General features: G+C 35.3%; 2 protein-coding genes and 2 pseudogenes across 5 annotated transcripts; 3 read left to right on the forward strand and 1 right to left on the reverse strand.

Annotated features, from left to right (window-relative positions):
* Nucleotides 1-588: 588 nt before the first annotated feature.
* On the reverse strand, nt 589-1,970 carry LOC125601948 (annotated as a pseudogene).
* Nucleotides 1,971-2,524: 554 nt separating this feature from the next.
* Nucleotides 2,525-4,064, forward strand: LOC106356535 (dephospho-CoA kinase). 4 transcript variants are annotated; one of them, XM_013796273.3, is made up of 5 exons: nt 2,530-2,711; nt 2,822-2,845; nt 2,997-3,118; nt 3,313-3,458; nt 3,529-4,064. In XM_013796273.3, the coding sequence occupies exons 3-5, from the start codon at nt 3,011-3,013 to the stop codon at nt 3,971-3,973; spliced, it is 699 nt and encodes a 232-aa protein (XP_013651727.1). In that variant the 5' UTR covers nt 2,530-2,711; nt 2,822-2,845; nt 2,997-3,010; the 3' UTR covers nt 3,974-4,064. The 4 variants fall into 4 exon arrangements, with proteins under 4 accessions (XP_022544608.1, XP_013651726.1, XP_013651727.1 ...); XM_022688887.2 differs by having other exon boundaries at nt 2,525-2,845; XM_013796272.3 differs by having other exon boundaries at nt 2,527-2,845; nt 3,003-3,118.
* A 10,407-nt stretch (nt 4,065-14,471) lies between these two features.
* On the forward strand, nt 14,472-16,997 carry LOC125601950 (protein CENTRORADIALIS-like). Its single transcript, XM_048773870.1, has 4 exons — nt 14,472-15,367; nt 15,940-16,001; nt 16,097-16,137; nt 16,543-16,997. The coding sequence occupies exons 1-4, from the start codon at nt 15,164-15,166 to the stop codon at nt 16,761-16,763; spliced, it is 528 nt and encodes a 175-aa protein (XP_048629827.1). The 5' UTR covers nt 14,472-15,163; the 3' UTR covers nt 16,764-16,997.
* A 1,259-nt stretch (nt 16,998-18,256) lies between these two features.
* On the forward strand, nt 18,257-19,751 carry LOC125601949 (annotated as a pseudogene).
* The last annotated feature ends 292 nt before the right edge of the window (nt 19,752-20,043 follow it).

Consider the following 20,043-nt stretch of genomic DNA (forward strand, 5'->3'; position numbering starts at 1 on the left):
GAATTGGTGAATTAAAATTAACGCCAGAGAGAGAGGAAATTTAGAATATGCAAGTTTGTATCATTTGTTAAGGATTTGTATTAGCCATAAAACCACATAATAAAATTCTGAATCAACCTTCTCGTGTTCTTTAGACATGGAATTTATGTATTTCCAATCACTAGTACTTGTTTCAAGTTCAGTTGCTATAGCTTTCTTCATCTATCTCCTTTAATTGAAAGTATTCCAACTCTCTTCCCCCATTTTTTTTTACTCTCTTTCTTTTGATACCGTTCTCTTGGCCGACTTGATTTATTCAGGACCAGCTCAGGTTTGGACGACACAAACGATTCAACAAAATAAATGCAATTAGCATCCTCTCATCGTTGCGCTTAAGTTGTGAACCGTTTCTACTGTAACCAGTCAATAAAGGTAATGGGAAAACCAGAAACGAGACGTGATTTGCTTTAAACGCAAACATTGCATATATTATATTTGTCTTTTAACGAAAAGCAAATAGCACCTGAGTTCCGTTATAATCAATCCGAACCATATATCTCAAGAAGCACTAGATATTAAACAAAAAACGCAAAGCAAATTTCCAAGATTAAAAAAGCAGAGAGCTCAAAAGATCCTTTGTGGTGGTCCCATGGTGCTCTTCAAGTACAAACACCTTACCTGCACAAGATTAAATAAAAAAGGAGATTAGAGAGCGGTTCAGATAGACTAACTGTAGATAGTTTATACATACGTTTTGCCAATTTCTTCTTCAACAGCGAGACAAGGAAGTTAACACTCATCTGAACATTCTGAAAGAGCTGCTTCTCTTCCATGGAAAGGTTACCAACAGCAACACCCATACACAAAACCTTCTTCAACTGGAACTTCACTGTCGCTTTTGTCTCATTCACCTTCCCTTCCAACGACTCTTGGTGACTCACTAGCGTCGGGAACTTTCCTGTAAACCAATCAAAACCATATAAAGAAAATTCATACCAACAAGAAATCCAAAAATCACAATCAAAACTGATTCAAAAAACATACAAGACACTACTTGCCTGCCTTGTTAAGACCAGGACCAAGAAGACGAGGGATCTGCTTAATGACCGATTCAGAAGCCAGGAACGCATGGTACTTCTTGGCAAGCTTCTTAACAAGCTTCTTGTTCTTGTTAAGCTTTTTCAAAGCCTCAACGTCCATATAGTCTAGTCCAATCTTCTCAGCCTAATTTATTAACCCCAAATACTTTTTTTGCATTAATAATCATTTATAGCCCAATTCAGAATATTATTATTATTATAAATCACCTCCTCAACATGCTGAGCATCTCCGAGCATACAGATCTTCATTTTAGGGCGAGGAATGTGAGGGAGCTTGACAGAACCACTGAAACGCTTGTCCTTTTGTGGGTCGTAGTTCTTGAGACCAATCTGAAGCTCAACCGTTTCGACAAAGTTGCGTTTTTTCTCATCGGCTTTGCCCTTAACAGCTGTGATCCCTTCTCTAAGAACCTCGCTTTGAAGCTTACTGTACACAAAAACATAATCAAACGCAATGAGCAAGCCAAAATCAACTTTTTATGATCCGACAAAAAAAAAAGGCAATAGCAATTGAGATCGGTCTGTAAGGCAATTGGGAGATGTTAAAAGGTACCTCATCTTGAGTTGCTCTCAATTGACGAATCTCTGAGCCTGAAAACGAGGAAACAAAGAGTAAGATCAAATGGAAAAATGTATGAAGAAAGATAGGCTCAAAATGGAGAAATGTATGAGGAAAGATGAGCTCAATTTTCAATTGGGATAACTTTATACTGGGATAACTTTATACAAAGTGCTTATGGAATGAGAAGAGTGTACGTGATAAAGGAAGGATGACGAACCTGAAAGGTGAAGCAGAGGAAGCTCTAACCTTCTGTAAGGCGGCTGAAGAAGTTATACGAGGGGAGAGACAAAAACCTAGCTACATGGGCCGTTATTATATTGGTGGGCCGTAGAAAGTCCTTAGTAAATAAGCCCATTTTATATTTTTCGGCTTCATTTTATTTTTTGGGTCACGTATATGAACCAGATCGTACGCCTTGAAAGAACACCGAAAAACCGAACTAAAACTGAACCGAATAGTTCATATATTTCTATATCCGAAATAATCGAACCAGAATCAAATCAAAAACCGAACAGATACCCAAATATATAAAAATAATAATTATATATATATATATATGACATAACTAAATATATATATATTTTTAACTTAAAAATCTATTATAAATATCCAAAAATAATTGAGCATAACTAAATTATTATAAAGTATCCGAACTATCCGAAAGTATCTGAAATTATCCGGATAGTTTTATCTAAAATATTCAAAGTAATCCGAAATATCCAAATTTGTTATTTTAATCATCATAATTATTTGATATTTTATCTAAATAACCGATATTTTATTTGAATTATTCGAACTATCCTAATCCGAACCAGAATGAAGCTAATTTTTTCAGATATTTTTCTGTTCCTAGTTTTTTTACTATCCAAACTGAATCGAACTCAAAACTATCCGAAGCAGACTGAATCGAAAATATGTCCAGTAAATATCCGAATCCGAACCGACGAAATGCCCAGGCCTACAGATTGTACCAAGTACAAACCTTCAGAAAGATAGAGATCTGAGAGGGAAATTCCAATCATCTCCGATTGTTTCCGCCGGTGGATTTACCAGAAGCGTCCCTTGAAATCGTGTGACCATCCCTTCCTATTTTCTCTTATTGTTTTCATTTGTCGATGACGGTTTCCGAGATTATTATTGATTGACGGACAAATTCGATTGTATTTGGAAACGTTCTTAGGATCTGCTCTTCGTATTGTTTGAGGTTGGTCTCATCTTCCTACTTATAAAGAAGTTAATGGATTCGAGAGTAACTAGTGTTTTAAGATACAACATTGATTGGTTGATGCTAGAGATTATAGTTTGTTATATAACTATATAGTGAATATAACTTTAAAATGATTCAACTTTGGTAGGAGCAGAGAGGGGAATGAGAATCGTAGGGCTAACGGGAGGCATAGCGTCTGGGAAGAGTACAGTCTCCAACCTCTTTAAGGCTAGTGGCATTCCCGTTGTTGACGCTGATGTCGTTGCACGAGTAACAAAACATCCTCCTCTCTTTTGTAGATGCAATTTAGTGTGTGTTTTATCAGAGTGATGGTGTATGTTAGTAACCGTGTACGTTAGCATTCTGTTGTGCAGTTAGAGGTGTAGGTTAGCTAACTACAGTAAGTTTAATGAAAAGATTCACATTCATAACAGACTTCGTTTCCTTGATATGTTTATCTGTAGAATGTGTTGAAGAAAGGAAGCGGTGGATGGAAAAGAGTAGTTGCAGCTTTCGGGGAGGAGATTCTTCTTCCTAGTAGAGAAGTGGACCGGCCAAAACTCGGTCAGATGGTCTTCTCTTCAGATTCCAAGCGCCAACTTCTAAACAAGTAAGTAAAGGATTCGACAACTCCCTTTCTAGCGATGAGATCCTGAACTTGTCTCTTTCACGCTTTATAGGCTGATGGCTCCATACATATCAACTGGTATCTTTTGGGAGATTCTGAAACAATGGGCGAAAGGAGCTAAAGTGATCGTTGTCGATATCCCGTTGCTGTTCGAAGTGAAGATGGATAAATGGACGAAACCCATTGTTGTCGTGTGGGTCAGTCAAGAAACTCAGCTCAAGAGACTGATGGGGAGAGATGGACTGAGCGAGGAAGATGCCGGAAACAGAGTGATGGCTCAGATGTCGTTGGATTTGAAAAGAAGCAAGGCTGATGTTGTGATCGAGAATAATGGAGATCTCGACCACCTCAACCAACAGTTCAGTAAGGTATTGTCTGAAATCAGAAGACCACTGACTTGGACTGAGTTTTGGCGTTCAAGACAAGGAACCTTCTCGGTTCTTGGTTTGGTGACTTCAGGACTCTTTGTTTGCAAACATTTCAGTATTGGCCCTTAGCAATTGCTTTTTTTTAAACACGCTCTTAGCAATTGCTTATAATACTGTGTTGGCTACACTTAAGAGTGGACGTAGATCTTTTTCAAATGAACACGTACGATCCATACTCTTAGTTTTGTTTAGCATAGGTTCATAACTGCGTCGAGGTCTCTAGACTTTAAAAGTTCTATTTTCAAATAAAGTTAAAACTCTACCAAATTTAAACTCTACAAAATAAGTTTCTCATATGGCATAGAATTTTTGTCTCATGTGCAGTAGAAAATTGAAAATGAATTGTCTAATTAGGTCATATTGATAATAGATTTGTGTTTACAGACCTATACTTTTGTCTTATTATACTTTAAACTCTTATTAATACTAAACCAACCCTCTAACCCCGAAACCTAATTTATAAATAAAGAATAAAATAATAGTTAAAGTATTTATATAGTGCATGTTTTAAAGTTATTAAAAGAAAATAACCTAAATATTTATAAAATTTATGTATTTCTATTTTAAATATTTAAATTATATAATTAAATACTATATTAAAATGAAATTTTCACTTTTATTATATTTTAAAAGTAAAATTATAAACACATTATTTATTTATATTTTTTAAATTAGTTATTTAATTATTAAATAATAATAAAACAAATATTTCGACAGAATTTTTTATGTTAATGAAATTAGTTAACTATTTTAAATATAAACATCTTATAAGATTTTTTTAGAATTTTTAAAAATATTTAAATTTTGTTTTATATTTTTATGTAACTATTTTTTTTTAATAATTAATACTACTAGAAATATTTGATATAGCCACGCCAAAAAGCGTGCCTATGCAAAATAAACAGCCACGATCCACGATTAAAAAAATATGCGGCTAGAAACAAATTATGGCTAATGTGGTTATTTTTTCATATTTTTATCACAACATTTTTGTAGCTATTTTATCCACAGCTTTGCCATAAAATAATTTTTGCTATATCTAGCCACTATTTAGTCATGGTTTAGTCATGGCTATTTCAAAATATATATATATATATATGTATATATATATAATAAATTAAATAGAAATCTATTTGCAAAAATATAAATTAAATTATTAAATACATATATTGAAATAATATTGTAACTCATTTACAAAACCAGTTTATAAAATTTGTTTACAAAACCGGTTCATAAGTTTCCTGTAAATACATTTATTTTTACTGTGTTTTAGTCGTATGAATTACTTAATAACACCTAATATTAGTCAGGCTGAGCCCAAGACAACAACAAAGCCCAAGCCCAATGATATGAGTTTCGGAGACCAGTCAAAGATGAAGACAAAGCCTGCTTTAGCTCAACCTCTCAACGTTCATATTGCAGAGCCAAACCGTACGACGAGCAGGACCACTTTGGCACCGCGTACAGCTCACCACCTTGCAACAAAGAATAGATTCAATGTCCTCCAAACACGTGTAGAGGTTCATTAGGGTTTTGAGGTTGTGCTTGGCATATAAATAGAGTTAGAGTTGTATCTTCATAATCAAGTTGAAAGGAATAAAAGTGTTGCAGTCAAAACTCTTTCTTCTTCAATAAGGCTCTTGTGATTCACATGGTATCAGAGCCATGGCTGAACTCACAGATCCCTTGTCAGCTCCAACGTTGAGCATTTCTCAGTGTGTTACCTTGAAACTGTCTTCCACCAACTATTTGTTGTGGAAAACTCAGTTTGAATCTTTTCTTTCCAGCCAATCTCTTCTAGGATATGTCAATGGCTCTTCCCCTCGTCCTCTCCCTACTGTCTCTGTCCGACGTGGTGACGAAGTCACAGAGGAGGCCAATCCAGAGTTCGTCAAATGGGTTAAACGTGACCAACTGGTTATGGCTTGGTTGTTCGGATCGTTAACTGAAGACGCGTTGCGGTCTGTGTATGGGCTTCAGTCTGCACATGAGGTTTGGTTTAGTCTCGGAAAAAAATACAACAGGGTCTCTTCTACTCGAAAGTTGGATCTTCAAAGAAAACTTCAGGGCTTGAAGAAAGACAACAAATCCATGACTGAGTATCTAAATGAAGTTAAGAGTGTATGCGATCAGTTGGACTCCATTGGCTGTCCAGTCTCAGATCCAGAGAAGATTTATGGAGCTTTGAGTGGATTGGGAAAGGAGTACGAGTCCATTTGTACCGTCATTGAACATTCGATGGACTCTCTCCCTGCAATGAGCTTTGAAGACGCGGTGTTTAAATTGGTGAACTTTGATGACAAGTTACAAGTATACAATCAAGCTCCGGAAGTGTCACCTCACTTGGCGTTCAACACAGGCAGAGGCTACTCTAACAGAGGAAGAGGCTACTACAACAATCGTGGAAACAGAGGCAGAGGTTCTGGCTCGTACTCTACTAGAGGAAGGGGTTTTCATCAACAGTTCTCAGGCTCTAACTCCTCCTCAAGACCTACGTGTCAGATTTGTAACCGCTACGGTCATTCTGCAGCTCGTTGCTACAATCGCTTTGACCAGAACTATCAGTCTCCAGAGGTCCAACACAATGCTCTTACTACTGCAAAGCTATCTGACCAAGACATGTACTCAGGACACGAATGGTATCCAGACTCCGCAGCTACAGCTCACATAACTAACGATGGTTCTCAGCTGAAGTCGTCTGAGCCTTATCTGGGTCACGATCAGGTCATCGTTGGGAATGGAGATTTTCTGCCTATAACTCACGTTGGATCGATTCCTCTGCACACTCCTAAAGGTATCCTTCCTCTGAATGATGTCTTAGTGTGTCCTGGCATAACGAGATCTTTATTGTCTGTGTCTAAAATCACCACTGATTATCCGTGTGAACTTACATTTGATGATGAATCTGTGTTGATTAAGGACAAAGTAACCAAACAGGTGATAACCAGAGGAACAAGACGTAAAGATCTTTATCTGCTGAAGGATACTAAGTTTCAGGCTTTCTACTCGTCTAGGCAGCGTGCAACAAGTGAGGATGTCTGGCACCAGAGGCTTGGGCATCCACACATGGATATTCTTCAGCTTCTGTCTCGGAATAATGCTATTGCTTTCAATAAGTCTGGTCCAAAGTTAGTATGTGATGCGTGTCCAGTCGGGAAGAGCTGTAATCTCCCTTTTATTTCTTCAGAGTCTGTTTCTACTTATCCTTTAGAGAAAATACACAGTGACTTATGGGGTCCTAGTCCTGTTGTGTCTACTCAAGGGTTCAGATACTATGTTATTCTTATTGATGATTTCACAAGATTTACATGGTTTTATCCATTAAAGCTCAAGTCAGATTTTTTCTCTGTCTTTACTCGATTCCAACAGTTGGTTGAAACTCAGTTTCAGAGAAAAATCAGACAGTTTCAGTGTGATGGTGGTGGTGAGTTTGTCAACACCAAGTTTCTCGATCATCTGGCCAAATCAGGAATCCGACAGCTGATCTCCTGTCCACACACGCCGCAACAAAACGGTCTTTCAGAACGGAAGCATCGTCACCTTACAGAGCTTGGTCTTACAATGCTTTATCACGGACGTGTTCCACAGCAATTGTGGGTCGAGGCATTTTTCACCTCGAATTTTCTGATCAACCTTCTTCCCTCTTCCGCTCTTTCGGATCACAAGAGTCCATATGAGTTGTTGCATAACTCTGTCCCGGTCTACTCTTCTCTTCGTGTCTTTGGCTCCAAATGTTTCCCTACCTTGCGGCCCTACATGGCCAACAAACTTGATCCAAAGTCTCTTCCGTGTGTGTTCATTGGCTATAATGAGAAATATAAAGGATACCGTTGCCTTTATCCTCCCACTGGCAAAGTGTTTATCAGTCGTCACGTTATCTTCGTCGAGAACTCCTTTCCGTTTGCTGATATTTATAGTCGGTTTCACAAGGCCTCTGACTCATCGTTGTTACAAGCATGGCGTGCTGCACACGTTCAGCCTGCATCATCTTCTGCTTCTGAGTCTGTCTCTCCTATTGAAGAACCTCCAGCCAGAACAGTCCCAGTCACAGTCCCAGTCCTAGTTGTGCCTGCAACTCCTGATATTTCCTCAGCAAGTGAGTCTGAGGAAGATAATGTACAACAGTCTCCTCAACATGTTCAAGAAGATGTGGTTCAAGCACATGATGAGCATCCCATGACTACTCGATCTCGTGCTGGCATTGTCAAGCCAAATCCACGATATGCTTTCATCACAGTCAAAGAAGATTATGCAGAGCCCAAGTCTCTCAAAGCTGCTTTGCGTCATCCTGGCTGGAACGGTGCAATGGGAACTGAGATTGATAATATGGTTGAGACAGAAACATTTGAGCTTGTGCCACCTGCAGATGGTCAGAACCCCCTCGGAAGTCAGTGGATTTACAAAACAAAATACCACGCTGATGGTACTGTGTTCAAACCGAGAGCGAGACTTGTAGCAAAAGGCAATGAGCAAGAGGAGGGCCTCGATTTCATAGAAACATTTAGTCCAGTTGTTCGTACAGCAACAATTAGGACTGTTCTTCATGTGGCAGTTACAAAGAAATGGTCCCTGAAACAACTTGATGTTCAGAACGCCTTCTTGCATGGAGATTTAAAGGAGATTGTGTTTCTGAAACAACCGCCTGGTTTTGTCGACCCCAACAAACCTGACTACGTCTGGAAGCTCAAGAAGGCGATCTATGGTTTAAAACAAGCTCCACGTGCTTGGTTTGATAAGTTTAGCAATTTTTTGCTTGACTTCGGATTCATCTGCAGTTTCCCTGACCCTTCCTTATTCATCTATCATCATGGCTCAGATGTTATCTATCTTCTCCTCTACGTGGACGATATGATTCTTACTGGCAACAACAATACGCTTCTGGATCATCTTGTTGCTCAGCTCAGTCAAGTGTTTCGCATGAAAGATATGGGCTCTGTACACTACTTCCTTGGGATTCAAGTTCATCAAACTCCGAATGGTCTCTTTCTCAATCAAGAGAAGTATGCTTCTGATGTCTTAATCAATGCAGGAATGAAAGATTGCGCTCCGATGCCCACTCCTTTGCCTTTAAAACTGGCCACTGTTCCCGGTCAAGATGAACTTTTCTCTGATCCTTCTTACTTCAGGAGCATTGCAGGTAAACTGCAGTACTTAACACTCACTAGACCGGATCTACAATTCTCTGTCAATTATATCTGTCAAAGAATGCACTCACCTACTGGCTCCGACTTCATGTTACTCAAAAGAATCCTTCGCTATGTTAAAGGAACTCTGAACATGGGAATTGGCATCAATGCTACCTCAGACTCCACACTTGTCTGCTACAGCGACAGTGATTGGGCAGGTTGCACTGAAACTAGAAGATCAACTGGTGGCTTTTGCACTCTATTAGGTTCCAATGTCATTTCTTGGTCTGCTAAGAGGCATGAAACAGTTTCTAAATCTTCTACTGAGGCTGAGTACAGGACCATGTCCCTTGCTGCTTCTGAGATTGTCTGGTTGCAAAATTTGCTTCGAGTGATGGGTCTGCAACAACAGCGCATGCCACTTCTTCTGTGTGATAATCTTTCTGCCGTGTGTCTCACTGCAAATCCCATGTTCCACAAACGGTCTAAACATTTTGATGTCGACTATCATTATGTGCGTGAGAGAGTGGCTCTCAAGACGCTGGAAGTTAAGCACATACCCGCTTCTCTGCAACTGGCCGATGTCTTCACAAAATCGCTTGGTCAGGAAGCGTTTTTCCGTTTGCGGGACAAACTTGGTGTCTCTGTTCCTCCGACCCCAAGTTTGAGGGGGTGTATTAGTCAGGCTGAGCCCAAGACAACAACAAAGCCCAAGCCCAATGATATGAGTTTCGGAGACCAGTCAAAGATGAAGATAAAGCCTGCTTTAGCTCAACCTCTCAACGTTCATATTGCAGAGCCAAACCGTACGACGAGCAGGACCACTTTGGCACCGCGTACAGCTCACCACCTTGCAACAAAGAATAGATTCAATGTCCTCCAAACACGTGTAGAGGTTCATTAGGGTTTTGAGGTTGTGCTTGGCATATAAATAGAGTTAGAGTTGTATCTTCATAATCAAGTTGAAAGGAATAAAAGTGTTGCAGTCAAAACTCTTTCTTCTTCAATAAGGCTCTTGTGATTCACACCTAAAACCAAAATTATATGTATTCGCAGACTCCCGCACCCTGATACGTCTAAACCAGCCATACGGCAATACCATACAACAGCGCTGGGCCAGTACCAACAAGTACTCTAAAAAACAATTAAAAATAAAGCAGTTGACAATGGATGTTTATTATTATGTCGAATGGTAGCGTATATATGGATATCGGACACAAACACCATATAATTAATTGAAAACCTTTTATCAAAAAAAAAAAAAAACACCATATAATTAAGTAAAGTACATAAAAGTCGAAATAGTATCCCCAAGTACATATATGATTTTTTTTCTGTACGTATAAAACATGATAACAAATGACCTTGGTGCGAAAACGTTGTCATTGATGCCCAAATGCTTTAGTTATCTCTGTGCGGTCTATTGATAAATTCTACAGTACACTGGAAAGTAAGATAATCAATATTCCAAAGAATAATTTCGAAAATGCTATATTGTACAGAGTTCTAAATAAACTATAGCGGATTGAATTTAAAAAAAACGGCTCTACGCAATGTTATTACCGAACTTTCTATTGGCTGGAGATCCTTTTTAAATTTTAAGGCAAATTAAAAGTGAAGTGTTGGTTTTCTCCACCTGAAAAGAATAGTTATCTCACACAGCTTGCAAGTATAAGGCAACATGTGACATGTTGTGTCACAGACCGTTGTTGGTGCATATGCTTAACTCATGATCACATGCAAAGTACACGTGTATTCTGAAGACAGCCCGATGGCATATTGCCATCCGGTTTTCTATATGATGAATCTCAAATCTTGTTTGTCTGTTTCGTAGTTTTCTATGGAGGGAAATAAACTATATACAGAGGGAGAAGATGGAGAAAGAGCATTGCCGGCCCTTAGCATAAGCTACATAAGTGACTGTAAAAAAATTCTACTGTGCGTTTTTTTTTGTTTATTATTTTTCTTATATTAGCATACAATCTCTCTATTTTGACTTAGGGTCATAAGAAAAGCTGGCAATATTTGGACCGGTATTGACAAAGAGGGTGATGATAGAGGCAATCCCTTATATATTATTTGAGAAGCATTACAACATTTTTTTGTAGCCACATCACATGTCATTACTAGAATGATTCTTAGAATCCTTAAAGAAATAGGTTAGTCCATCTAAATATATAATAAACTTTTTATTAAACTAACCATAAATACATTATTAATGTGCTTCATTATTTCCATAAATAAAATTACGGAATTAACTAATATGGCTAAAGTATATATGACAATTAATGACTTTGAATAATAAAGATTTGATAAAAATAAGTGTATTTTATATTATATTTGTTTATTTTAAACTATTAAAATAAATTAAACAATCATAGTAACCATTTAATAAAAATTAAAAAATTCTTTATATGTTGTATTTTGAATTTTTAAAAACGAGTATAAATTACTAAAACCATTAAAAGTTTTACATTCAAATTTTGTGATCTATGGTTTAAACTTTTTGTTATGACATGATACAAATAATTAAAAAATCATATAAGTTGAAAGTCTCATTTAATAAGTATTAAAAATAAAAAATATATAAAAATATATATGTATATTAAATTAAATTATATGTCATATAAGAAAATAAATAAATATCTTAATTTTGAAATTTACTTTTAACAATTTTTTTTTAAAATATTGACAAATTAATTTTTAAAAATATTATAAATTACATAAATTATTAATCCTACAATGATAATTTTGTTATTAGTAATTTAAATTTTTTGCTATAACATATACAAATGATAAAAAAAACACGAGCAAAAAGCATCATTTAATAAATATTAATATTAAAATATACTATATATATATGTTACTATCATTTAAATTTAATTATATACCATATCAAATAGAAAAAAAATTCTTTTGGATTAATAAAATTTATTTATATGTTTGCACCAACTTAATTATATAGGTAATAGTTACTGACTTTTTAATTATTCAATATATATTTATTATTTCATAATAGGTTAGAAACATATAATATATAAAATAATTTATATATATAACGATCTTAACCTAGTGAATATTTATTCCTGAAATTGAAGTGACCTTTTTGTCAGCCTTTCCATGTGTGGGAAGGCATTGTGGTTTGTGGGTCGTTCTCGCCAACATTAAAATTTCCAATTACGGTAAGTCTAAGAATAATATTAGTTGTTGTAGGATATATTCTTTGCAGTACATCCACACATCTAACAGAGAATATATTGCTTTTCCTCACACTTCAAATTTGAAACCTTTTTAATTTTCTTATTACCCTTATTGCAAAAGGACGTTTCGATTCAGAAACAGAATAATGACACTTGAAATTTCTGTCTTTTTTTAATCTTTCAGATGGAGAAACACTGAACAACGAAAGATGTGCTTTATTGGTGGACACTGACACTTGAAATAAATAAGTTTTTTTTTTTTACACATTTCCTGAAATTTCCAGGAATTAGTTCTAAACAAAACTTAGCCAAGAACCAAATCAATGTGTCATCGTCCTCGAACACGGAAAAGTGATAATAAGATCTTTGAAATGATATTTTTTTAATTTAAAAACAGTAGTTAAAAATTAAAAAGAAAAAATATTAAATTCCAACGAAAATTTCATGATGCAAGAGTTTTGTAATATTTACAGAAACTAGAGGAATTTGCCAAAAAAAAAAAAAATTAAAATTTGATTTTGAATTAAAAACATAATTTCTTATTCAGCTAAATGAAAAAGCAATCTAAAAGGATAATAAATTGTAATCACGCTCTTATTTTTAAACAAAAAACATGTGAATATATATTTACGATTTTAACCTTGTAAAGTCTGAAACTAAAAAAAATCTATTTATTAAGTAAAATTTAAATGAATTTACAACATAATTATATCTTATAATTAAAGTTTAAAAAAATTAAAAAATTTGATCAAAAATTAATTTAGAAATTCTAAATATGAATGAATATCTCTTATAGTTAAAAGTTTTGATTAGTAAGTGAAATTGAGTTCATGGATGCACATGTTGTTAAAACTCTCCCACTTTTGTCTAATATCTTTGAATTTGAAGACAAACTTTAGTTTAATTTTTTAATTTATTTATCTCGTATTTTCTCAAAATATTATTTAGTTTTTGTAGGTATTCTCACAATGGACCCCTTCTTAAAAATAAGATTTAGATCTATAGATTTTAAATGTGTATTTTGTGTTTATATTTAAATAAATTTTTAGATCCAAACTCTGTACTTGATTTTCTCTTTTTGAATTTTTTTTCAGATTTGAAGTTATTTCTTTCATTTTCTTGATATATAAATTTATAGATTTAAAAATGATTTGATACAGTAGATTTCTGATGAATTATGTTTAAAATTTAAAGTATAGTAGACGTCGAATGAAAGCTACTACACTATAAAGCATACTTCAAATGAAATCTACCATAATGTGAATGCGATTTTTTCCCCTTATTTCCCATAATATTATCTTTTTAACATATCATAGTTCATGACTTCCATCTTCTCCTGCCAAAAATATAAGAAGATCTATAAATTTCAAATTTTTGTTTCAATAAAATAAATTTATAGTTTCACACTATTTAATTTTTTTGTTTTATCTTATATTTCAAATTTGTATTTTTATATTTTTGTGTTTGCATTAAAATTCTAGATATTCAGATTTTCAAATCTGAAAATTATTCGTTATAGCATATTTCATCAAAAGTCTACTAATACATTATGATCTAGCCGACTTCATTTTAGACTTTATAATCTTTATAATTTTAACCATTTCTTAATATATGTTTGCAGATTTCACTAGTAAACGTCATTAGTAGACTTCATTTGAGCCATCAAAGTTATGATAACCAGAAAAACTTTACAAGTATCTTATGGAAGTGAGAATTTAGCATCTAATTATTAAGAATTATTTAAAATATATATTTTAACATACAATTTGTTTTTTGTAAATTATCATCATAAAATATTTGTTGGTAAATTAATAGTTTGATGCATAATTCTTAGCATAGTGTTCATTTTAGTTGGTGATTCACTTATTTGATATTATTAATTTTTGTTAGTATCAAAATGAATACAATACATTTCAACACATTTATATCATGTATTTTATGTACTTAGATGTCTTTCATCCTCGCAATATTTGAAATATTTGTTTAGCAGATATTCCGATGGATATTTCGATAATGTATGAACATGTTTTCATGAATAAATATAAAGTACAATTTAATTTTCTTAACTTGCTAAAACTCCAACCAAAAATTCGAACTAAATTTAAAATTCAGATAAAAAGGAAAAGGGAAAAGCTAAATTCCCAATGCCACCACTTGATACATTCGACTTCTGTTTAAATAATGGCTAGAGAAGAACATCACCATATTGGTTTTTCTTTCTTTCTTTTTCCGAGCGTAGATATTCTCTTACAGTCGTATAATTATTATCAATTGAAAGTAGAAATGAAATAGAGTTTTATTTTATTCTTAAAATATTTTCCATGAATTATCTTACTACAAGAATAATATCTTAGATTTATAATACAAATTTAGGTACAACATTACTGAATTGCCATCACGTAATCCATTACGTTATTCTGGAGATTATAAATTTTCATGTGAATACTTGCCTCCTTAAAGTTTCAAAAAAAAAAAAAAAACTTGCCTCCTTCCGAAATTCTAAGCTTACATTTTATTTGGGCCAAACTAGTTTAATAAACTTGATACGTCTGCAAATTTACTCACATTTTTAGTGGATGCCATCTATGTAGACTTTTAAAAAGGTTGTTGTTTTCGTAAAAGGCCAACTCATACATTTTTAGTGGATGACGTCTTGTGTGTATGTGTTGGTGTGGGGATCTAGAAGACGTCAAATCACATTCACAATGGCACTAATTCTCTTAAATCCTATAAGTACATGTTGTTCTGATTTTATGTCTTCATTAAATCAGCATTAACAAATCCGATCACCCGGCCCAAAGCAAGCTCAAACTTGTCAATCCCCACATCAGCACATACACACAATCCTATCAAACACTATTTCCTTATTCTGAAACGTTTAATCTTTCAAACTTATTCTTTGTTTCTTCTGAATTCTTAAAGAAGCAATCGAGATGGCCCGGATTTCAGCAGACCCACTTATGGTTGGAAGAGTGATCGGAGACGTTGTGGACAGTTGTTTGCAGGCAGTGAAAATGACTGTGACTTATAACTGCGACAAGCAAGTCTACAATGGCCATGAACTTTTCCCTTCTGCAGTTACAAACAAACCAAAGGTTGAAGTTCATGGGGGTGACATGAGGTCATTCTTCACTTTGGTACGCATAGTGCATCATATATTTCTTGAAAATATATATTTTTTTTTTTTGAAAATTTCTAAATATATATAACTTTCTCCCTTTATTGCTCTTTATGTAATGCACAAACCTTTTGTACTCTCTTGTTTTTGTAAGACTTACAACAAATCTAGGTACTTTTTACAAAAATACCAATTACCTGCTTATTTTTAAAATAATTCTAGTTTAAGATATAAACTGCCAAATTATTTTTAACTTATTTGCAAAAAATAACCAAAAATCAAGTTATTCATCCAGCCCGAAAGTAAAAATTCTGAATTTAGTTTTATGAAATTTTTTGTGGTAGAGTAGTTACTTTGAATATATTTTACCGTGATGGTTTATTAAAAACTATTTCAAATTCCTCTTATTTTCTCATATTCATTTTAGTTTTTTTGGTAATATATAGATTATATCAGTGTCTTTTAAAAAAATATGTTACGCGCTAGCAGACTGTATATTATATGTTGCGAATGCATGTGTGTTATATGTTTATTTTTGTATATAAGATGTGTCAATTGTAAATATTCATGAATGTCGAATATTCGAAACAGGTCATGACTGATCCTGATGTCCCAGGACCTAGCGATCCTTATCTCAGGGAGCATTTGCACTGGTAAAAAAATCTCTTTTCAGTTTTTTTTTTAAGAGACATGTGATTTATCAGTTATGCATAAAATATACGAGTTTTTTTGTAACGATCATTCTCAGGATTGTTACCGATATCCCAGGGACAACCGACGTGACATTTGGTAAGTCATATTTACTCTCAAATCAGACAAATGTCATAACATATAAGTATTCATTCTTTATTAGTTTCATATATGATCCAAATTTGTAACCTAATTGTTTGTATTAGTGTTACGGACTAGTTATAATCCACGTCTAAATTCATTTCAGTATAAAAATAACTAATTTAGCAAAAAGAAAAAGAAAAATAACTACGTATATAATTATGCACTCTTAATTAGTTTGATATGATCTGGACTTGTGATCTATTTGTTTGAGTTAGTGTTACCGCCGTGTTATATAACCTGGTTTAAATTTAGAAACTGAACGTGTGTAAGTTTTATTTTTCTTTGACATCATTGAAAGTGTGTGAGTTATAGACGACACAAGTAACTAAAGTTCCATATATATATGTCACTACAAAACAGGAAATGAAATAGTAGGGTACGAGATGCCTCGGCCAAACATAGGGATCCACCGATTTGTGTACTTGCTTTTCAAGCAGAACCGTAGGGGAAGTGTTGTTTCTGTGCCGTCTTACAGAGACCAGTTCAACACTCGTATGTTTGCACATGATAATGATCTCGGTCTACCCGTTGCAGCAGTTTTCTTCAACTGTCAGCGTGAGACCGCCGCTAGACGCCGTTGACTGACTTCCGCCGCCGCCATACCTAGCTTTATCCGTTCCCGGACAATATCGGTTGTTCCATCCATTCTACATCTTAGTTACGGGAAGCTCTATATTATCATGTTCATATATGTGTGTATTGTACTGTTTGTGATTTGAATAATTAAGCTTGTTATTTCTTGTTATGGTCTATTTAATATGTTGATGGATATTTTTGGTATTTTAATGTAAACATATGCATAAACATAATTGATATTTTGTATTATAGACCTACCCAGTCATTAATATATGTCATGGTTCTGTTGCGTCCGCCTATGCGGCAAATCGGTGTTAGCCAAAACGATTTTTAAAAAAATTGATTTCTAAGATTTAAACATGTTTAAATCCCGTGGAAAACATATAAAAATGCATCATAAACATATTTCTTAAAAATCTTATTTTGAAAATGCGTTGAAAACTTGCTTTTCTATTTTAAAAACTCGTTGAGCAAATTCTTTTTTTTTTAAATTTTGTATTTTAAAAACAAATGTAAAACAAAAAAAAACAAATGTATTTTTAAAAATTGCTTTTCTTCTCGGGATTGCTTTATATTGTTGAAATGACTTAGTCATAGTGGAGAGCATCCCTTATTACAAGAGGCACATATGTATGAAAGTTAAATATCGGTTCAGATTGCATTTCTTGAGTCGCAAGGATGTCCACTGGTTTATTGCTTTCTCGTGAAATCCATTGGAATTTGACTTCTTTGAACTTTTTCTCCATTGCCACACTTCTCTTACATAATTGTAAACCCTGAAAAGCCATCCCATTCATGCCACATGAGATCTGGAATTAAATGATCCATCATATATAGTTACATTTCATACATCCTTGTGGCGGTCTTCTCCAATTGTTTCTGCGCTGTCTTCTTTGTGTATTCAATTATTCATAGATATTAGGTGGTTCGTATCAATATAAACTTGTGCAGCCTTCCGCTCATCATTATCTGTTTTTTTTTTCAAGTACAGAGTTCTCGTCCAAGGTGTTTGTCGTTTTTGAAACAGTAGCATGTTCTTATTCTTCTAAATTCTCCAATAGGCTTCATATACCCAATGTTTGAAACTCTTGAAGTAGATTCGCATTTTCTGAAAGAAGGGCTCTCAGTTTGTCTTCATAAGAGGCTGTTGGATCATGCAAGATAGTGAGAGGAATGTTGGAAGCTCTCCAGAGTTTTTTGTGCATAAGAGCAGTCAAAGAAAGCATGTTGAATTGTTTCAGTTTGTAGGCAGATTGGTCATTTTGACATTCTGACTAATTCGACGGTAGGAAGGATAGGACTTGACCAATAGGTAATCCCTGAGATCATTTTCCAAAGCAAGTGTGCCATTCTAGAAGGTCACGTTCACTAAAACGGCAAGTGTTTTCCAAGTCATTCATCAAAACGTTCAGCAACAAACAAAAAGCCTCAACGTTTCATCGCTAAACAAGTCCACGTTCTGTTGTTTCTCTATACCTTTTTCGTCCGTCTTCAAAGCCATTTCTTCATCGCTTCAATTATATTCATTCGTTCTTCCCTTTCTCTCCAATCCTCCACGATCGATCTTCTCATCCTCGATCAGAATCGGATTGGGTAAGAAGTGAAAATGTACAGCAATTTCAAGGAGCAAGCGATAGAGTACGTGAAGCAAGCGGTTGAAGAAGACAATGCGGGGAACTACAGCAAGGCCTTCCCTCTCTACATGAACGCCCTCGAGTACTTCAAAACCCACCTCAAGTACGAGAAGAACCCCAAGATCCGTGAAGCCATCACCCACAAATTCACCGAGTATCTCCGCCGCGCCGAGGAGATCCGCGCCGTTCTCGACGAAGGCGGTCCCGGTCCTGGATCCAACGGGACGCGGCGGTGGCGACGAAGCCGAAGAGTAAGCCCAAAGACGGAGGAGGGGACGGCGAGGATCCGGAGCAGTCGAAGCTCCGAGCTGGGTTGGACTCTGCGATTGTGAGGGAGAAGCCTAACATTAAGTGGACTGATGTCGCCGGGCTTGAAAGCGCTAAGCAGGCTTTGCAGGAAGCTGTGATTTTGCCTGTCAAGTTTCCGCAGTTCTTCACTGGTAAGGTTTGTGGAGATGAAAAGAGATTTTTTATGAGAACCATGTGGTGAAGATGTTGATTAATTCCTGCTTTGTTCGTTTCTTAGGAAAGAGGCGCCCATGGCGAGCTTTTCTTCTGTATGGGCCGCCTGGAACGGGTAAATCGTACTTGGCTAAGGCGGTTGCTACTGAAGCAGACTCTACCTTTTTCAGGTAGGAGGATGATAGTAGCAGTGTCTTAGCTACTTATAGGTTCTTGGTTTTTGTTTGCTCTTGAATATTTATGTTATGCTTGCTGCAAGGGTTTCATGTTTAGCTGTATCTTGCATATAGTTGCATTAGTATTTAAACATTAGCCTTAGGCCTCCAAAATTTTTTAAAACAATTACATAAACATAGATGCAAAAAAAAAAATTAGTTCAAATCCATAATAAGTTGTCTATGGCCCCCTCGGGGCTGGCTCTGGGTAGAATCTAAAAGAATCTAAATGTCCTATACGAGAACCAAATCCAATGCATGTTGTTTTGGTTAGATAAGTGCACAGGCGTAAGAGTGCCTACGCATTATTATTTTTTTACTTGGGCTTGCATGAGAATCTAGATCACAAAAATGGGACTTTCTAGGCTAGCATCTTGTGCTGAGGTGTTGGGTTTTGAATTGATTCATGGCTTTGGCTGGCTATGTACTTTATGTTTGTTGTTTTCTATTTCATCGTGTGTTTATACTTGGAAAACGCGTTATAGCTTAAGAAAAGTTGTTTATTTTTTACCTCCCAACCATCAGCGTGTCTTCGTCAGACCTGGTCTCCAAGTGGATGGGTGAAAGTGAGAGCTAGTATCAAACCTTTTCGAGATGGCCCGTGAAAGTTCTCCGTCCATTATTTTCGTTGATGAGATAGATTCTCTGTGCGGTCAACGTGGAGAAGGAAACGAGAGCGAAGCTTCAAGACGTATCAAACAGAGCTTCTTGTGTGCAGATGCGGTGTAAAGCTTATTCCTAACTGAACACTCTCTTTATCATCTCATTTTAAAGCAGAAACGTCTATTCTCTTTACTACTTACTCTCTTTTACTTTCAGGGTGTTGGACACAGTGATGATAAAGTACTCGTGCTTGCAGCAACAATACACCTTATGCTCTTGATCAGGTGAAAAAAACATAAGAGTGGTTTGGTTCTATATTTTCTTGGCAAGTTTAGAAAATTACTGCTTAATACTACCATGTTGATTTCAGA

Source organism: Brassica napus, unplaced genomic scaffold, assembly GCF_020379485.1.
Source record: "Brassica napus cultivar Da-Ae unplaced genomic scaffold, Da-Ae ScsIHWf_2705;HRSCAF=3466, whole genome shotgun sequence".
Classification (NCBI taxonomy): domain Eukaryota; kingdom Viridiplantae; phylum Streptophyta; class Magnoliopsida; order Brassicales; family Brassicaceae; genus Brassica; species Brassica napus.